This window comes from Pangasianodon hypophthalmus, chromosome 26 (genome assembly GCF_027358585.1).
Source record: "Pangasianodon hypophthalmus isolate fPanHyp1 chromosome 26, fPanHyp1.pri, whole genome shotgun sequence".
NCBI classification, from domain to species: Eukaryota; Metazoa; Chordata; class Actinopteri; order Siluriformes; family Pangasiidae; genus Pangasianodon; species Pangasianodon hypophthalmus.
This window is the reverse complement of record NC_069735.1, coordinates 11,654,938-11,671,400: the sequence shown is the minus strand read 5'-3', so window position 1 is coordinate 11,671,400 and position 16,463 is coordinate 11,654,938. Positions and strand designations below refer to the sequence as shown.

Here is a 16,463-nt window from a genome sequence, read left to right as displayed (position 1 = left end):
CCCCAGCATTGTGATTGGCTGACCATGGCCCCTACTCACACGTAGACCAAGTATTGGACAGTTGAATGAAGGATTAGCCAATAGGAAAACAGGAAGCGAGTCAAACATGGTGGAAGAGGCGCTGTTTTCCGGAAAACAGGTATGATGAAAGTAACGCTCGGGGAAGACACGTCATCTGGTGCACGACGGAATTCTGGGACAGTGGAGGACTGTGTGCACAGTGTTAACCAGGAACATTTCAAGGTTTTTTTTTTTTTTTTTTTTAAATACAACCCGAAACAGTGTATTATAGTATAGTTATTTTTGTTTTTTAAATCTTTAAATTCTTGCATTTTTTTAAATTTTAATGAACTATTTTTGAAAATTTCATAACGTCCAAACGTCCAATAACAAAATGAATGACAATGATAACTTTGATCTGTTTACCTTGAGCAGGGCTTTTTACTTGGAGGCCATGGATTTTCTTTTTAACCCGTACTCCTGATTTGAAACTTCCCATGATCTTGTAAATAAATGTAAATAAATACCTATTTCAGGTCACTGATATACTGGAGCAATTAAAGCATGAAAATATAAATTAAAGAAGAAATGAAAAGACTCAAAAATGACAAAGACCATTTTAATGCACAGCTCTAATACGTAGTACAGCAAATAAACACAAAGCAACTCCGGTATAAATGATGACTGACATTACAAAAAAACAGTTTCTCTAAAACATTACCTGGAATGAGAGCCAGTTCTCATCAATAGTTCTCTGCCACACTTAGAATAGAAAGTTCATTGGCATTCGTAATGTATACAGTATCTTCATAGGCTAGCGTTTTTCCAGTCTCTATGGTGCTGATCTCTCAAGCCTGCGTCGCTGATTCGCAATTATCACTGACTTACAAACAGTTTCAGTGTTTCACAGCACAAGATGGCCGAGTCCGGGTGATCAGTTTCCACGTGCTGTACTCACTGGGGAGTTTCAAGACACACACACCTCAGCTGGGGCGTTAGCCACGGGCGCCGGGTCGGCTTTCTCCTGCCCGGCAGCCATTTTCTTCTTAAACAGACGTATGCTGAGCTGCAGGAGTTCTTGGTCCACCACTGGAGCGCTGGTGTAGATCTGCTTAGTCGTCCCCTAAAACCAAGACAAGTGGTCAGATGTTGCCCGAGTACAACAAAACTGAGCGGGAATAAAACATGGAATCAGTTTGTCTGAAAATGTCAAAGCTGCTCATCTTATTGAGGATGCAGCAACTGACAGATATATTGTCAGGGAATGAGATATAAAGTCACATCTCTATTTTAACCAAAATGTGAAGTGGAAATAATGACATGCTCAAAGACTAACCAGATTAATGGCAAACAGTAACGGCTGCTAAGCAATGACTGAAGTGCTGAGAAAATTAATATCAGTGTCTAGTAGGATGGCTAGCAGCAACTGGATTTATGGGTATAATAAAAATATATTAGCGATATCGTTGATATGTCAAATAACCTACCTGGATGAGTTATTATTATGTAAACAAGGAGTTTGTAAACATATATATGTTTAAACATAGAAACTGGTTGTGCTCGAGAAGTGTTTCTTCTGCAGCTGTATGACTGGAGTGAATAACCATCACATCAGTTTAGAGCCTAAGCACAAACACGGCTGAGAGGACTGCACAGCTCAGATTTAGATCAATCTAGCAGACCATGCAGTGCTTCACACGTTTAATCACAGTGAAGTGTTTTATTGTTGTAACAGATAAAACACTAAACTATGTAGTTCAGGTCTAAACCATTATCCCACACTATCCGTTGTCCTTTTGAATCTGGTTCCTCTCGAGGTTTCTTCCTCATGGGGTCTCAGGGAGTTTTCCCTCACCACTGTCGCGTCTGGCTTTCTCATTAGGTAGCTACATCTACATCCAGATTTCTGCAACAATGTCTACAATTAAAAGCGCTATACTAAACAACCTGAGGCAGGGTTTATTGTGTTACCTTGTCATTTTTGAGGAGCTGCCTGCGGATGGCAATGTCTCGACGTGCACAGAGAGCCTTGCCACACGGCCCCAGGTTTCTCAGTAGGTTCGCTCTCTCTGTCCTCCTGTTGAGGGCGGCCATGTTCAGGGCACCAAGGTCGTGCTCAAACAGCTTCTCCACATCTGAAAACAGCAGCAGGGGTGAGATCATCTTATAAAGCTGGGCACCAGTATAAGAATGAAGCACAGATTTAAGGGAAAGAAGGGCAGCTCTACTATCTCTTTAGATATCCATTCATTGATCAAGTGTTTCGAAGATCATCTAATCATATAAAATCCCTCTACCATGAGGCATCAGTGTTGTTTCCTCACCTTTAGCATCCTCCAGCTCTTTAGCGCAGACGTCTTTAACACGCGCGAGGAGCTGAGGACCAGCCAGACGGCGAGAGACGCCCGCCCGCAGCAGCATGGCTCCGGGTGTGAATCTAAGCAGTGCTGCCCCTGGTGCCCGGGTTTCCTGTTTCTGCTTGGGCATCAGGCTGGACCAGTCCACATCAATCACGTCCAGGGGTCCTGCAGAGCCAAACAAACTATTGATTCTTAAATAGTTTAAACCAAATCAGCTATATTGTTATATAATATAGGAAGGTATGTTATATTGGAAGGTGGGCTGGGCAATATGATACATCAACATCCTAATAAATTACGAGGGTGAGTCACATGAAATCCTTAATGTTTATTGCGAATAGGTGTGCCGAAATGTATCAGGTTTACAGTAACAGTAAAAGAGGCCACTGAGAACAATGACCCAGTAGTACATTTTTAACTACAAACTGAATGTACTGTTTCTATAATTTATTACACTTTTAAGGTTTTCGATGTACCCTGCCATTCCATCCAGGGCGAATTCTCCCACCTTATACCCAGCATTGCCGGGATTTGCTCAAACTGTTACTGGTTTTTCCTCACAGTTTAATTCATGCTTTAATTTGACACTCACTGAATGTGTTATTACTGTAAAGTCATTAATTCGGAAGACATTGCAAGTGTTAGCTGCAACCAGCAGCACGCATTTTGTGTTTGTACCTGGGATTTTCTCTTCATCCTGCTGATCATCTCTTTTCTGGCTGTCGGCCAAGATCTCATCCAGCTCATCATCGCTGATAGGCTCGTATTCCTCCCCACCCGACACTGCCGACTGGGCATCCTCACCCTTCCCTTCATCCTCTACTGACACAAACACACACATACGCACACACACAGGAAGGTTCTTTAGTGAAACACTTTCAAGAAAGTGAAGAAATCAAACAAAATGTGTAACGATTTGTTACAGCAAAACATTTTTTGTGACAGACAGTAAAGACTGCTGCTGCATTCAACTGGACTCACTCTAATCTTTACTTTGTCTTGTTTAACAAGCACAGATTAAGCCAGGTCTTGGAATTCTCCCAGGTACTGGATAGTGTACAATAATCATAAAATAATTTAGAGAAACATCTCACCATCAAGGCTATCTATCTTCTCTGTCTCACAGGGTTCCATCTGTACATGTGGCTCGTCTGTAGCTCTGGGTTTGTCCACGTCCACGAGGGCTTCTCGAGGCAGCAGGGGCTCGTAGTCTCCTCGCTCCATCCGCATCTCTGCTCGGCTCTTGGGTTCTAATGGCGGGAGGTCAAAGGGCAGCATGCGCTCACGTTCTCCCCTGTCCCTGTCTCGGTCCCTGTCCCGTTCTCGCTCCCTATCGCCACGATCGCGGTCAAGGCGCTCATGTGACAGCAGTCCCTCAGGCAGCAGTCTCTCCCTCTCACGCATCTCGCGCAAGTCCCGCTCTCTGATTGGCTCCCGGTTAGGGCGGAGAAGGAGGGGCTCGCGACCTCGAACACCCCACTCACGGGGTTCTGGCTCCCAATCACGCTGCTGTGATATTGGCTGGTTCTGCGGCTGCCGGTACTCCTTCCTGTCACGCTCAAACTGGTCACGCTCACGGTCCCGGTCACGCTCACGGCTGTCATGCGAGCCGGCCCGAGAGCGACCTTGCCGCTCTGACTCTGGAGAGCTGCGCCGAGAACTGTGACTACGTGAGTCCTGTCGGTCTGAAAAACAACAAAAATATACATACAGTTGCATTACTTGGTGTTTCACTGACCAAAGTAGTTTTAAAAAAAGCAAATCTAAACATACATTGACCGCTTTTTCTAAACACAAGTGTTCGTTTTTATCAACTGTCAGAAGATTTTTGATAACTCCATTATGCATCAAAGCATAGACGTTATAGATACCATTCCTCACACGGGGCACCAGTAATATAGGTAGGTATATTTTGTAACAAGAATTTGTTACCTGATGAAGTACTGCGACTCGGCTCTCCTCTCCTCAACTGGTCAATCCTCGACTTCCTCTCCTCCCTTCCTCCAATCGGTTCATTGGTTGCCACCCTATCCCTCTCTCGTTCCCTTTCTCTCTCCCTGTCCCTCTCTCTGTCGCGGTCACGGGAATTGGCGCCCTGTCCACGTGCCCTGCGTGATCGTGGCCCCTGTTGGCTGTCGTCTGTGCGATGGGCTGAGTCATTGGATGGTGAACGGAGCCGGCGCGATGTTGCCCGACTTGGGTTGCTACCCATGCTGCTACTGCGCTGCTGCCTTTGGTCGGCCTGCTGTGGTTTGCGCAACATGTGCTGCGGCAGCAGCGGCTGCAGCGGGAGTGCATGTATCACCATAGGCGGGTCAGGGAGCAGCGGGGCTAGAGGTGGGTTTCGGCGGGGCAGCAGCCGCTCTGGAGCTCGCTCAGATGAAGCTTCGCTGCGTTCTGGGACCTCCTCGTCAGACCAGTCACTGAAGTTAGTGTCCATTTTGAGCGGTGCTGCTATAGGATGGCCAGATATCAACGCCCGCTGGGAAGGCAAGTCCTCTTTGTTGATCGGCGGAGGTGTCTGTGGGCCGCGGCGTCTCTTGCTCATGGGCTGCTCATCCTCAGATGGGTCAGACTCGGCGCCCCGGGAGCGCTTCCGCCTCCGCTCCATTGATTTCTTCTTGACCATCTTAGGAGGCGAGAGAAGTGGGCGTGGAGCTTCAGAGGGTACTGAGGAGGAAGAAGGTGGCGGGGGCTCAGGGTTAAAACGGTCACCACCAGCGCTAGTGCTCTCATCCTCTTTCCTGTTTTTCTTCAGGTTCTTTTTCTGAGACTTTGTTTTCTTCTTGCCTTCCTCATGCCCGGCCGATGCAGAATCTCGAGCCTCAGTGCCACCAGCCGAGGGGGCAGGTGGTGTGATAGCATCTCTCTGCTCTTTACCCCTTCGAGTCTCAGATGCTGGCATATTCAGAGAACTCTCAGAAGAATGATCCCCACGCCGCTCCAACCCTCGACCTGCACCTCGCTCACTACGAGGTTCTGCCTCTTCGTGCCGACCACGCCCATCCTTCTTGTCACCGCGACGTTCACTGTCCCTCCAGCGCGTTGGCTTCTCATCAGTGGATACGCGGGGAGGGGAGCGGCTTGGCTCCTGAGGACGGACGACCTGACTCAGGAGTCTGTGTTTATCACCTGTGTAAAATAAAGCACATACAGTCAAAAGCACTGTGAAATCAGAAAATAACTCTGCTTTGCATGTGGTGTTCTATTCTTCTGCCTCATTTGACCGTGCATTATCTTTTACATATTGTCCACCTTTACCAGTAGTTACCTTTTTCCTCTGTACTGTTGTAGCCATCACTGTCTGCAGGGCTACCTTCCCGCACTTTTTTAGGAGAGGGCCGGGGGCTGGGAGTGTTCTCCACACGGTGCCTCTTGCGCCCACTAACAGAGATGTAAAGTTTTACTCTAAGTGTTCAGTGAAACTAACCATAGTCAGTGAACACCACGAACGATGAATAAAATCTCTGGTAGCAGCTAATGTCAAAAGCTTTGATACTCACCTGTTCTTTCGCTCTTCATGAGTATCTCTGGCCGAACGTTCGTCTCGTGCCTCCTCTCTCCTCTCCCGCCTCTCCTCCCTGCCTTTCTCTCTCTCTTCCCATTCTCTCTGCCTTTCCCTCTCTCGGAGCTCTCTCTCCCGTTCTCTCTCCTTCCTCTCCCGTTCCCTCTCCCGCTCCCGCTCTTCTCTCTCGCGTTCCCTCTCTCTCTCCCTCTCCCGCTCCTCTCGTTCTCGCTCTCTCTCACGTTCCTCCCTCTCCCGTTCCCTCTCTCGCTCCCTCTCTCTTTCCTCCCTCTCCCTTTCTCGCTCCCGCTCTCTCTCACGTTCTCTCTCCCTGGCCCTCTCCCTTTCCCTCTCGGCCTCTCTCTCCCTCTCTTTCTCTCTTTCCCGCTCCCTCTCTCTCTCCCTGTCCCTTTCTCTGTCTCGCTCGCGGCCCTCTCGCTCACGGCCCCTGTCCTCTCGTCTGTCCTCCCCTCGGTCGCTCCTCCTCTCGTCTCTCCTCTCCTCACGCTCCGTGTCTTCACTGCGGCCTTGGTGGCGACCTGGTGAGGGTGCTCTCTGATCTGCTGAACACAAAAGCAGTGTCACATTTTTAATAAGTAATGAAGTATGCAATAAGTTCAATCAATCAGTCCAATCATGCAGCAGCACAGGGTTTTTTAAATGTTTTTAAGGCTTTTCTGTTTCAAAGTCTTGCTAGACAGAGATATTTTATAACCTCTGTCCCTGTGGTCGCGGCGATCTCTGTCTGCCTGACTTCCACGGCGGTCATAAGACGAATCTCGGGCCTGGTCTCCACGCTGCCTGTCGCTGTCATAGCGATCACGTTCTGTCCCCCTTTCTGTGTTTCTCTCAGAGCTCCTTTCTCTTAAGCCACTGCTACGAGACTCCCATCCATCATGGCCCCCACTGTCTGCCTGTGATGTACGAGACCCACGAGCTGATCCTGTGCAGGAGGGAAACATGATAACAGATTATTAACACACATTTGAAAACACCATGTCTAACATGCAGAATCATTTCCTTACCTTTTTCAGGGTTGTCTGATGCACGTCCCCGTCCTCTTCCCATCCTCTCTGCACGCGATTCGCTCCTGCTCTCCGCCCTGCTCTCACTCCGCCCCTCTTCTCTGCTATGTCCTCTTCCGTAACTTCTCTCTTCCTGCACTGATGCATCATCTTTCCTGTGAGCATCAGTCCTTTCCCTATCTCTGTCCCTCTCTCTCTCTCTGTCCCTTTCCCTCTCCCGGTCTCTCTCTCTGTGTTCCATTGACTCGCGGCCAGAGCGGTCTCTGGTGTCCCGCAAGTCCTTGGCATCACTGCTGCGGTGTTGTCGATCATCACGTGTGTCTCGTCGGTCTCGATCGAAGCGCCGGTCTCGGTCACGGCTCTCTCGGGTCTCACGTTCATCTCGTGAGGAGCTCTGATCAGCCTCATAGCTGCGATCGTCCCGCCCACTGTCTTTCTCACGCTTCCCGCGGCTCTCTGGATGCCAAAGACAGACAAACAAAGATACCGAATTATTAGATTACATGTCTGGATATTATAGCTTTATGGGTTAGAAATTCTGCCAAACTCATACCATCTCTGCGTTCATGACGTCTGTCATGGCCAGGGCTTCTCTCCCTCTCCCCCCGTCCTCTCTCTTTTTCCCGCTCCCGGCCCTGTGAGTGGTGGCGGGAGGAGGGGCTTGACCTCTGCGGCGTGGGGGGCGAACGGGAACGCGAGCGGCGTGAGGCCTGAGCAGCTGTGGGTGAAGATGACAAGGGGGGAAGCAGGTCCCGTTGGTAGGATGGGGAGACGGAGCTGCGGCGTCTGCGAGGAGATGGAGAGTGACGCTGGTGGGAAGACCCAGAGTGAGATGAGGGGGAGTGGTGAGGGCGGGGCGTAGGAGAGGGGCTCCGGTGGTGACGTGGTGGGGTACGCGACCTAGAAGCATTATTCATTAAAATTATATATATATATATATATATATATATATATATATATATATATATATATATATATAGACACACACACACACACACATTACCTCATTACCTGTGACAACCCAATAAAATTTCAACATGCACTGAGTGGTGTATCTTTTTCAGACACAGCTTAATCGCGTGTGTTTGTGATTCACTTGTGTATTTAGAATATTTTTTGGTACAGAGTCAATATGAACCAAGAGTTTGTTCATTTGATTGAAAATCTCTGATCCCCTGCAAACTGGTGCTCTGCAACTTGCTTCAAATGAACTTGAGTATGGGCTGCTACATGGTTGAAAACTATTTGCTCTCGTGATTAATTCAACCTGACTTGCTGTTTCAGTCTACTTTGAATAACTCTGGTAGGGTTTTTGTTTTTGGAAAGATGCCTCATATGCTAATCTATGACTGTACCTTCAGGTTAGAGAATTTCACCATGTTTTCATGTAAGCTAGTGATGAGTTCCACTTTTCACTACTATGTTTCTTCACTACTATGTTTTCTGTGTGAAAAAATATTCAACCCAACATTGTTATTATGAGACTTGGTATAAAATGCTTAGTAAAACAGAGTTAGTATATCCAGCCTTCAGCTGGTTAAACTGCAGTAAATTTGCTTACCTCTGAGGTGAACTTTGTTTTTGGGTGGCAGGCTTGGGGGATGAGGACTTCCTCCTGGTCTGGGGCGACACTTCTCGCCCCGGAGACGACACACTTCCAGAACGTTCTTCTGACGTCACTGATCGCTTAGCCTTGTGGGAACTGTCGGAGCGGTCCCTAGAATACCCACCATGTTTTTCATTCCCGTTTAAGGGCTTTTTATCTATTATTTTTTTTCCACATCCACTACAAGTTAGATTTTTGTACACTCTGTGTAATAGCATGAAGCACTAAAATAAAAAAGGAAACCTGCTTTAGTTTAATCCTATAAAAGCAGTTTGTTCACATAGACATGTACCTGCGCTTCTCTTTCTTCTCCTTGTGCTTATCAATGTCCCTGCCCCGCTCCTTGGCCTCTTTCTGCTTGTCTTCACTCTTCTCCTTGTTCTTGTGTTTGCCCTTGTGCTTTTTGCCCCCTACGGGCAAGTCCAAGGGCACAGGGGGAGGGGGGCTGGGCGTGCGCGGCCCTTTCTTCTTGCTGTGTCCACTCTTGGATGATCTGATTGAAGATTAGAATGTCAAATGAGTTCTTTTCAAATGATCAACCAAAGCATCAGCAGCATGAATAGCAGTCCAGGCCTGGTCCACGGTTTTGGCCTCAGTAACACATCTGGTAACTTATGTATAAATTGTCAAGCTTTCATCATCGACATGAATCAGCGTTGGTGTAGGGCCAAGCCAGGAGTGAGATTATAGTGTCACGATTTGGATAATTGCAGTATTCAGCAGGAGCAACATTATTATTACTATTGTATACCCATAGAACCCATTTTTATTAAAATTATCATTATCAGAAAGTAGAACTTTGCAGACCCCCTGGTTTTGCTTCACGTGCCTTGGGGTCTCCGGATCCTATTTTGAGGAACAGCAGTGATGAATTTAAGCCCATGTTTCTCAGAGTGGGAAGCATGGGCTTAAATGATCACTTCTGCTGTTCCATTTGTAAAAACTAGGCAAGCTAGTACACCAAATGTGATGCAATGTTGATTTTTCAATTCTGATGGTCTGAACAATACATTGGCCGGTCAATAAAAATCAGCTGATAAAGTTATTAAGGATGCGATGCTACTTCACAATCCAAACACAACTCTATTTTCAAACATGTCCTGGCAAACAATACATATGAAACAATATAAATCAAAATTGGAGAAACCAAGAAGAGACTGTCTGATCATTTTGTCGAGCACCTTCCTACCATCAGAACGAAGAATTTTTCTTTTCCAGTGCACTTAAACGCAGATGGACAACATTAAGGACATCTCAGCTTGCACTGCTAGTTATGGGACCAATTGAGTGAGGTAATAGAGCTCAAATAGGGAAAAAGAACTCATAAACACTCTCAGAACTTGGGAACACCATATAATGAATGTCCTGTTTTGACTACAGCTACTACATGTAAAGCATTTTGAATAAACATCAGTTCCACCTCCTACAGCCTCAGAAGCATGTTTCTTGCACAGCTAATGAAGGCATTTTGTCCAAAACAACTTGTTTCACTGGAAACTCTGTGTACCACACTGGACTTTTACTACATTTACTATATAATCAAAATAAATCAAAAAGACAGTCTTACCCAAACTGAACAGCTGTCTAAGGAACATATGCATCAAACTTTCAACAGCACATTTGAGCAGGGATCAGAGTTAAAATGTACCTGCTCTCAGCCTCCTCTGTTCTGCTCTGCTCCACCACCGGGGAGGAGATGACTGAAGAAGAGGACGATTTCTTCTCCTTCTTGCCGGAGTTGCTGCCTTTTCCAATGGACTTGCGTTTAGGAGAACCACTGGGTTTTCTTTTGGGGGAGCCGCTGGACTTGCGGGACAGGGGTGAATTCTTGGAGCTGGAGTGATCGGGAGACCCCTAAAAATCAAGATACTCTGTAGTACACAAAATGACCTCAAGACACACATGCTGTGCCACCAAAGACTGTGCTTAATGTGTGCTTATTGTGCTTAATGTTAACAAATGTGTAATAATGCCATTCAAGCAGTACACCAGGCCTCCAAGTAAATTAAGTATAATAGGCCATGTTCAGACACACAGCTCAGATTATAGTACGTGTTTCCAAAAACACACCAAATTTTTACTCTGAATGTTAAGTTAATGCTTATGGTCCCTGCATATATGTGCTGATAAAGGCTACTTGCAACAAGCAAACATGTTTGTTTAAAAACCTGTTGGCCATGTAGTGTACAATATAGCAGCATTAAATATTTGTGCCAGAGGGCTTTTTCCACATCAGAACAGTCAAAAAATACTATAAACATTTATTACAATTTATTTAATATAGCCTCAAGAATTGTTGGATGTTTAGATGATTTGCATTTTTCATTTGAGAGCGAGTCTGAACATAAGGAGAGAGAAAATGTGAAAGTAACTCAGTAAGAGAAAAAGTACAAACACAATCACCAAATTCAAATCTTTTTACTGGGATCTTTATAGCATTTATATTGAAAATCCTGTATATAAACTGAGTTTAACAGAGCAATTATTTTTCATATTATTATCCAAGATATTTTAACCAGTTTTAGCTGCTATCCATTAATTCCATTATTTCTTTTTATGTCAAAATGTACAGTTAAAAACTCAAAAGATATCTTTAATCCCATGGAATATTATTATCACGGACATATTGTATTATAAAATGCTAGCAATATATTTTCATAAATCCTTCTACGTGCCTGTGCTTAAATAAACTTAACTAAAATCCAGTGGATCTAATCTGAAAAAACTCTTTGTTTTTGTTGTAAGAGTTGCTTTTTATATAATTAATGCTTCTACAGTCTGAAAACAAATTGGATTTGGGACATTTGTAAGTTGTATTTTGCTGAACACCATACACATTTATTTACCTTTGTATTTTTTAAACAGAAAAGATACCAAACTTGGGAGAGTTAAATTCTTGAGGCTTAATTTTACCCCCTACTTTTTAAGTATAACTATTATTCTTCATTGGAATTTCAATACAGTTTCGGCCAGTGGTGTCCTATCTTATCTGCAAAGGGCCGGTGTGAGTGCAGGTTTTCATTCAAATCAGGCAGGAGTCACACCTGATTCCACCTGTTTAATCAGTTGTTCTTGGATTTCATTAGACACAGCTGTGGCTTCTGCTAAGCTGGAATGAAAACCTGTACCCACACCGGCCCTTTCCTGATAAGACTGGACACTCCTGGTTTAGTCTAACCTGGGGAAAAGGGCTATATGAGCTAAAGTACCTTATCTTTAGAGGTGCTGCTGGTCCTGGTCTTGGTCACTGATTCCTTTTCCGAGAATAAGCAGTGTTAAAATTACGGCTTGTCAAACTGACATGTCCTTTACATAGTTTACATTAAATAATCAGCATCTCATAAATGTGCAGCTGCTTTAATAAATGAGGATTTGTACCTCCTTCTTAATGAGGAGCTCTTCTCGTTTGTCCATGTTCTCCTGCTCGAGCTTCATCAGCTCATTCTGGATCTTCTGCCTCTTCATTTCCAGGGATAACTCGTAATCGTAGTCACCGTTATCAGAGTCTTTGGAGAAAGAAGTGGGGGGATGGATTAAAGGAGAGACTTCACAGAAAACAAAATATCTCTATTTTGTCATTTTTAAGTCATTAAAGTGTGTCACTAAAAATAAAATTGTATAATAAAATAAAAACAAATACAATTCTAGTATTAATCCTACAGTTATTGTTTCCCCCTCGTATATATTTAAGAGGTAAATTTTGTATTAAAATAGTATTGCAAATTATAGCAAAGCATTTCAAAATTGCTGCCTAGTAAGCTTTGCTTTTTTTAATGCTGGTACACGAGAACAAGTGTTTCGGTTACAGAATGTTGTTTTAAAGAAGCAGTTTTTATAAAGCATCATTAAACATATATTATTAAAGATCTAGAGACATTCTCAAATATTACAAACCACATCTTTAACCACTTCTTGTACCCAATCCTGTTCCACAGTAATGACAGGACACATAGGTCCAATAGCAATTAACCTTCAGCCTTGTGTTGTAATAATTCTATCAATTTATCCTTCAATACACTGCAGTGCATTTCAAATATGGAGGACTATCTCACCTTCGCGATTGGCTTCCCACTCTGCTGCTTCCTCTTCGCTGGCTGGCGTTCGTTCTTTAGTGATCTTTATATCCTCTTTCTCTCTGTGTCTGCTTCGAGATGAATCTCTCTGCTGTTCACATACACACACGTTCATAACATTAGTGCACTGTGCAAAGGGAAGAAGGGTGTAGCTTGATTTGTTAATTGGCCTTACTCTAGTTGTGGGTGAAGTAGGTTCGTCTTGGTCTCTTTTCTGAGTGTCTGTATCTACATCCTGTCTCTTATTTTTCATCCTCTCCCGGAGATCACCAGTGGGCCTCTCGGATGATCTACACACACACAATAGCAGAGCTCTCCGTATACATGCCACAGGGTTGTTAAATACCTTTAAAATATATTTATAAATGTAATTAGCCTTTAACATTATAATACTGCAGATGAGCAAAAGCTGACAATTAGGGCTGCACGATATTGAAGATAAATGCAATATGCAATAACTTGTTAAATAATGCGATATTGCGGTACGATAATTCTACAAGTGTGTAAAATCAATTTAAATTATATTTATATAGTATATTAAAGTATATATTAAAAACTGTACATGACATAAGCAACATTCATATTTCATTTTCTGTTGAGGAAAAGAAAGCATTCTCTGCTATCTGCGTCACCCTAAAACTTTGACTTTTCCTAACTTTTTGAAGTATTAAAATCATTCGGTTATCCCAAGCCCTTGTGATATGCATATCACGATATTTACATCTGTGATATTTTGATAATTTCAGTATATTGTGCAGCCCTTCTTACAATTTTTAATAAACTCAAAGGGTTCAGATCTGTGTTTATTCACTCTCAGCAGTACTTTCTTGTCCCTGATAAAATTCTCATTTTCACATTTCCGGAGTTGTTGTTGTTCCTCTTTCGGCTGCTCCCATTAGGGTTTGCCACAGTGGATCATTGGTCCGCGTATTTGATATGGCACAGTTTTTACGCCGGAGGCCCTTCCTGACACAACCCTCCCCAATTTTTATCCGGGCTTGGGACCAGCACTGGGAGTGCACTGTCGTATGCAACCACAGAGGGTTGGTTCCCTGGCTGGGAATCGAACCCGGGCCGCAGCGGTGAGAGCGCTGGGGCCTGACCACTAGTTCTTCAGGGACCCTAGTTTCACGTTTCCTAGGTCATCCACGTAAATCATAACAATCTTCAAATCATTCTCAGGCAGTTAGATTCATTCACAAATGGCTTCCCATTCACTAACTATGCCCACTCCATGGCATTGTATCACCTATATTGTGCTATAGGTGTAGCACCTATACATGCCTAATAAAATTCCTTTTGTACTTCATCCACGAAAAAAGAAAAAAAAAAAAATCACAACTCCAATAAGTAAAAAAACTACTTAGATATAATCTCATATATTTGATGTTTTTGCATTTATTCAGAGATATTTTGCTACATCAAGCCACACAATGGTTATTTCATCTTTCTAATGTTTATTGTTTGTTTGTTTATTTATTTATTCTTTTTTGTTCCGACAGTCCTGACATGTCATCATGTCCATCAGGCCCGGGCCAAAGGAAAGCCGCCTCACCTGCTGAATGCTCCAGAAAAATTCTTGCCTCTTGCTGGAGTTCCATGCGTGTAGCGACAAGTGTTGCCGTAACTGCAATTTCCTGTCTTCAACCAATTTCTACACTGTGTCTGGAGGAAATTAAAGCGAAAGTTAACTCGGTGCCTCAGTCCAAACATTACTGAATCAAAAGATGGGGTGCTGCTCTTTGGCAAATGAAATGCCAGAGATTGTTGACGTTTTTAATTCAAATCAAGTTACAAGGCGGCCAAAGTGAGAAGTGTGTTTCTATGGTAATCTACGACTCAAGTCAATCAGTAAATCGGTGCCTTCACAATATAATGATGAAATCAGATCTCAGATCAGAAATTGGATCAGATCTCAGTACCAGATTTGAAAGCAGATCAAATCAGAACCAGAAAAATGGCTGATTTAATGTGATTTTTGCTGTTCATGTAGTCAGTGCGATTCTGGGTCACCTCTGTGGCATTACTGCCCGTGCTGGGTCCGAGTCTCTCGAAGACGCTGGGCCTGCGGGATGGAGTGGTCGTACTGCTGCTGCTCTCTGATATGGTCTTCGAGTTTTCCACTGTCACCTTCCGCCTGATCTTGGACATTCTGCAGGGCTTGAGACAAAAAACACAAACGTTAATTAGAGCATGGTATTGTCATTTTGCACATCCATAGCTTTATATCACACATTTCTCTATCTGCTACTTGGTTTAAACGTGTGCAAAAACCCACTGGATGTCCCTTTGCCTGAATTCTGAAAAATGAGTTTTTCTGTCAATAACATACTTGAACACCTCAACCTTCAGAAAGCGTAAATATACTATACCAAATTGATATAGAATTCTTTATTATTATGGTTATTTTCTAACCTTGCCTTGGCTTTCTGTCTACAAAGATCATTTTGGGTCAAACACATAGTGATAAACGCAGTCAGTCTGCCTAAGGATGTCTAAAATCTCATTAGTTTGATCTCCTTACAATTTGATCAACCGGGACATAATCCTAATCGATTCAGTGTGTAATCCTGAGCCGTCACATCATCTGTACAGACGACAACACAGAGTTTTAAAACATTTAAATGATATCACAAAGAAAGATTAATAAGATATTTAGTCAACAGTACAGAAGGAAGTGAATGAATCTGGGATTATTTCCTGTAAGATATGAGCAGAGAGAGAGATGAGTGGAGTGGAGTGAAGAGATGATGGTGAGCCTCGTGTTTAAACGCTGCGAGTGACTTTTACCTCAAGTGACAAGACAGAGACTGACGTGGATGATTATAATCAAAGTGAGAACTCAGGATTTATAATTCTATTAAATTTGTCAGTAATGTTGTTTGTCCATTAGTAGATTAGGATATAAATATACAGGCAAGCAAGGCATCTTTTAGTGAAACTGGAAATCTTTCAATGTAATTCTTTTCCTCTTTTGGGGTAAAAAAAAAAAAAAATCATTTCAAGAAAACCCTGAACTGTGTGTAGCTGCAAATGTCAGAATTGGACCATGTGAAGGGCTTTCCCAGACCACCACACATTTCTGAGATAAGGACACACACACGCACGCACGCACACGCGCGCACACACACACACACACACACACACACACAGAGTGCACAGTATGTAAATAAAGCAGTGCGTTCCTAATTTATTTCTATGTGCTGAATCACAGAATAATTCTGACAAGGACAACTGCTGAGCACTGAAACTTTACCTAAAGAAAACTGAAACTCACAGAACTAGCATCCTGATCAAATGAATTAACACCAGCTAGCTAGCTAGCAGGCTAGCAAAAGAAAACAGCTAACTACTTAGCAGGAGTGCAGTTAACTTCAGCTGCTGCTGTAGTTATCTTCATGGTTTGACATCTATCATTAGACACATTAATATATTTAACTGTATAAGCGCTTTAGCTAGCTGTGCTCCTGTTTATCCACCTGCGCTGCAGCCCAGTTCACTAGCTAGCGAATTAGCAGTGTTAGCTCCTCAGCCTAGCTAACGGTTAAGCTAGTCAGGCTATAAACGAAAAAAAGCAAAAAAAAAAAAAAAACACTCACCGAAATGTTTAGTTAAGCACCGCGTCCAGTTTCATAAACTGTTGTGAATTTTGTATTCTTATTACACACAGTAAAAATATCGCAGGTCGTTAAACGGGGCTCGCCAAGCCGCCTTCATGATGCTAGGTAGCGAGACTCCGCAATCTCTAAGGCCGCATCCCAAACGGCTGTCTATTGAACATAGAGGTGCCCTAGGTAGGGTGTAAAATAGAAATAACTTCATACCCTACACAGTGCGCTTTCTTAGGGAGTAGGAAGTCATTTGGGATTCAGTGGAGAGCCATCAGCGGGAAAA

The 16,463-nt window shown here is 43.7% G+C and overlaps 1 protein-coding gene across 4 annotated transcripts; it reads right to left on the bottom strand.

Annotated features, from left to right (window-relative positions):
* Window positions 1-605: 605 nt before the first annotated feature.
* On the bottom strand, window positions 606-16,399 carry zc3h13 (zinc finger CCCH-type containing 13). 4 transcript variants are annotated; one of them, XM_053229749.1, is made up of 21 exons: window positions 16,169-16,398; window positions 14,583-14,729; window positions 14,125-14,234; window positions 12,745-12,859; window positions 12,549-12,660; window positions 11,875-12,002; window positions 11,706-11,750; window positions 10,145-10,350; window positions 8,789-8,989; window positions 8,452-8,607; window positions 7,444-7,790; window positions 6,891-7,346; window positions 6,581-6,808; window positions 5,864-6,428; window positions 5,632-5,744; window positions 4,293-5,492; window positions 3,455-4,045; window positions 3,039-3,179; window positions 2,325-2,525; window positions 1,972-2,135; window positions 606-1,123 (listed from the first exon to the last, which is right to left on the bottom strand). In XM_053229749.1, the coding sequence occupies exons 2-21, from the start codon at window positions 14,718-14,720 to the stop codon at window positions 968-970; spliced, it is 5,373 nt and encodes a 1,790-aa protein (XP_053085724.1). In that variant the 5' UTR covers window positions 14,721-14,729; window positions 16,169-16,398; the 3' UTR covers window positions 606-967. The 4 variants fall into 4 exon arrangements, with proteins under 4 accessions (XP_053085724.1, XP_053085725.1, XP_053085726.1 ...); XM_053229750.1 differs by having other exon boundaries at window positions 5,864-6,425; window positions 16,169-16,395; XM_053229751.1 differs by lacking the exon at window positions 11,706-11,750 and having other exon boundaries at window positions 16,169-16,399.
* Between the last annotated feature and the right edge of the window lie 64 nt (window positions 16,400-16,463).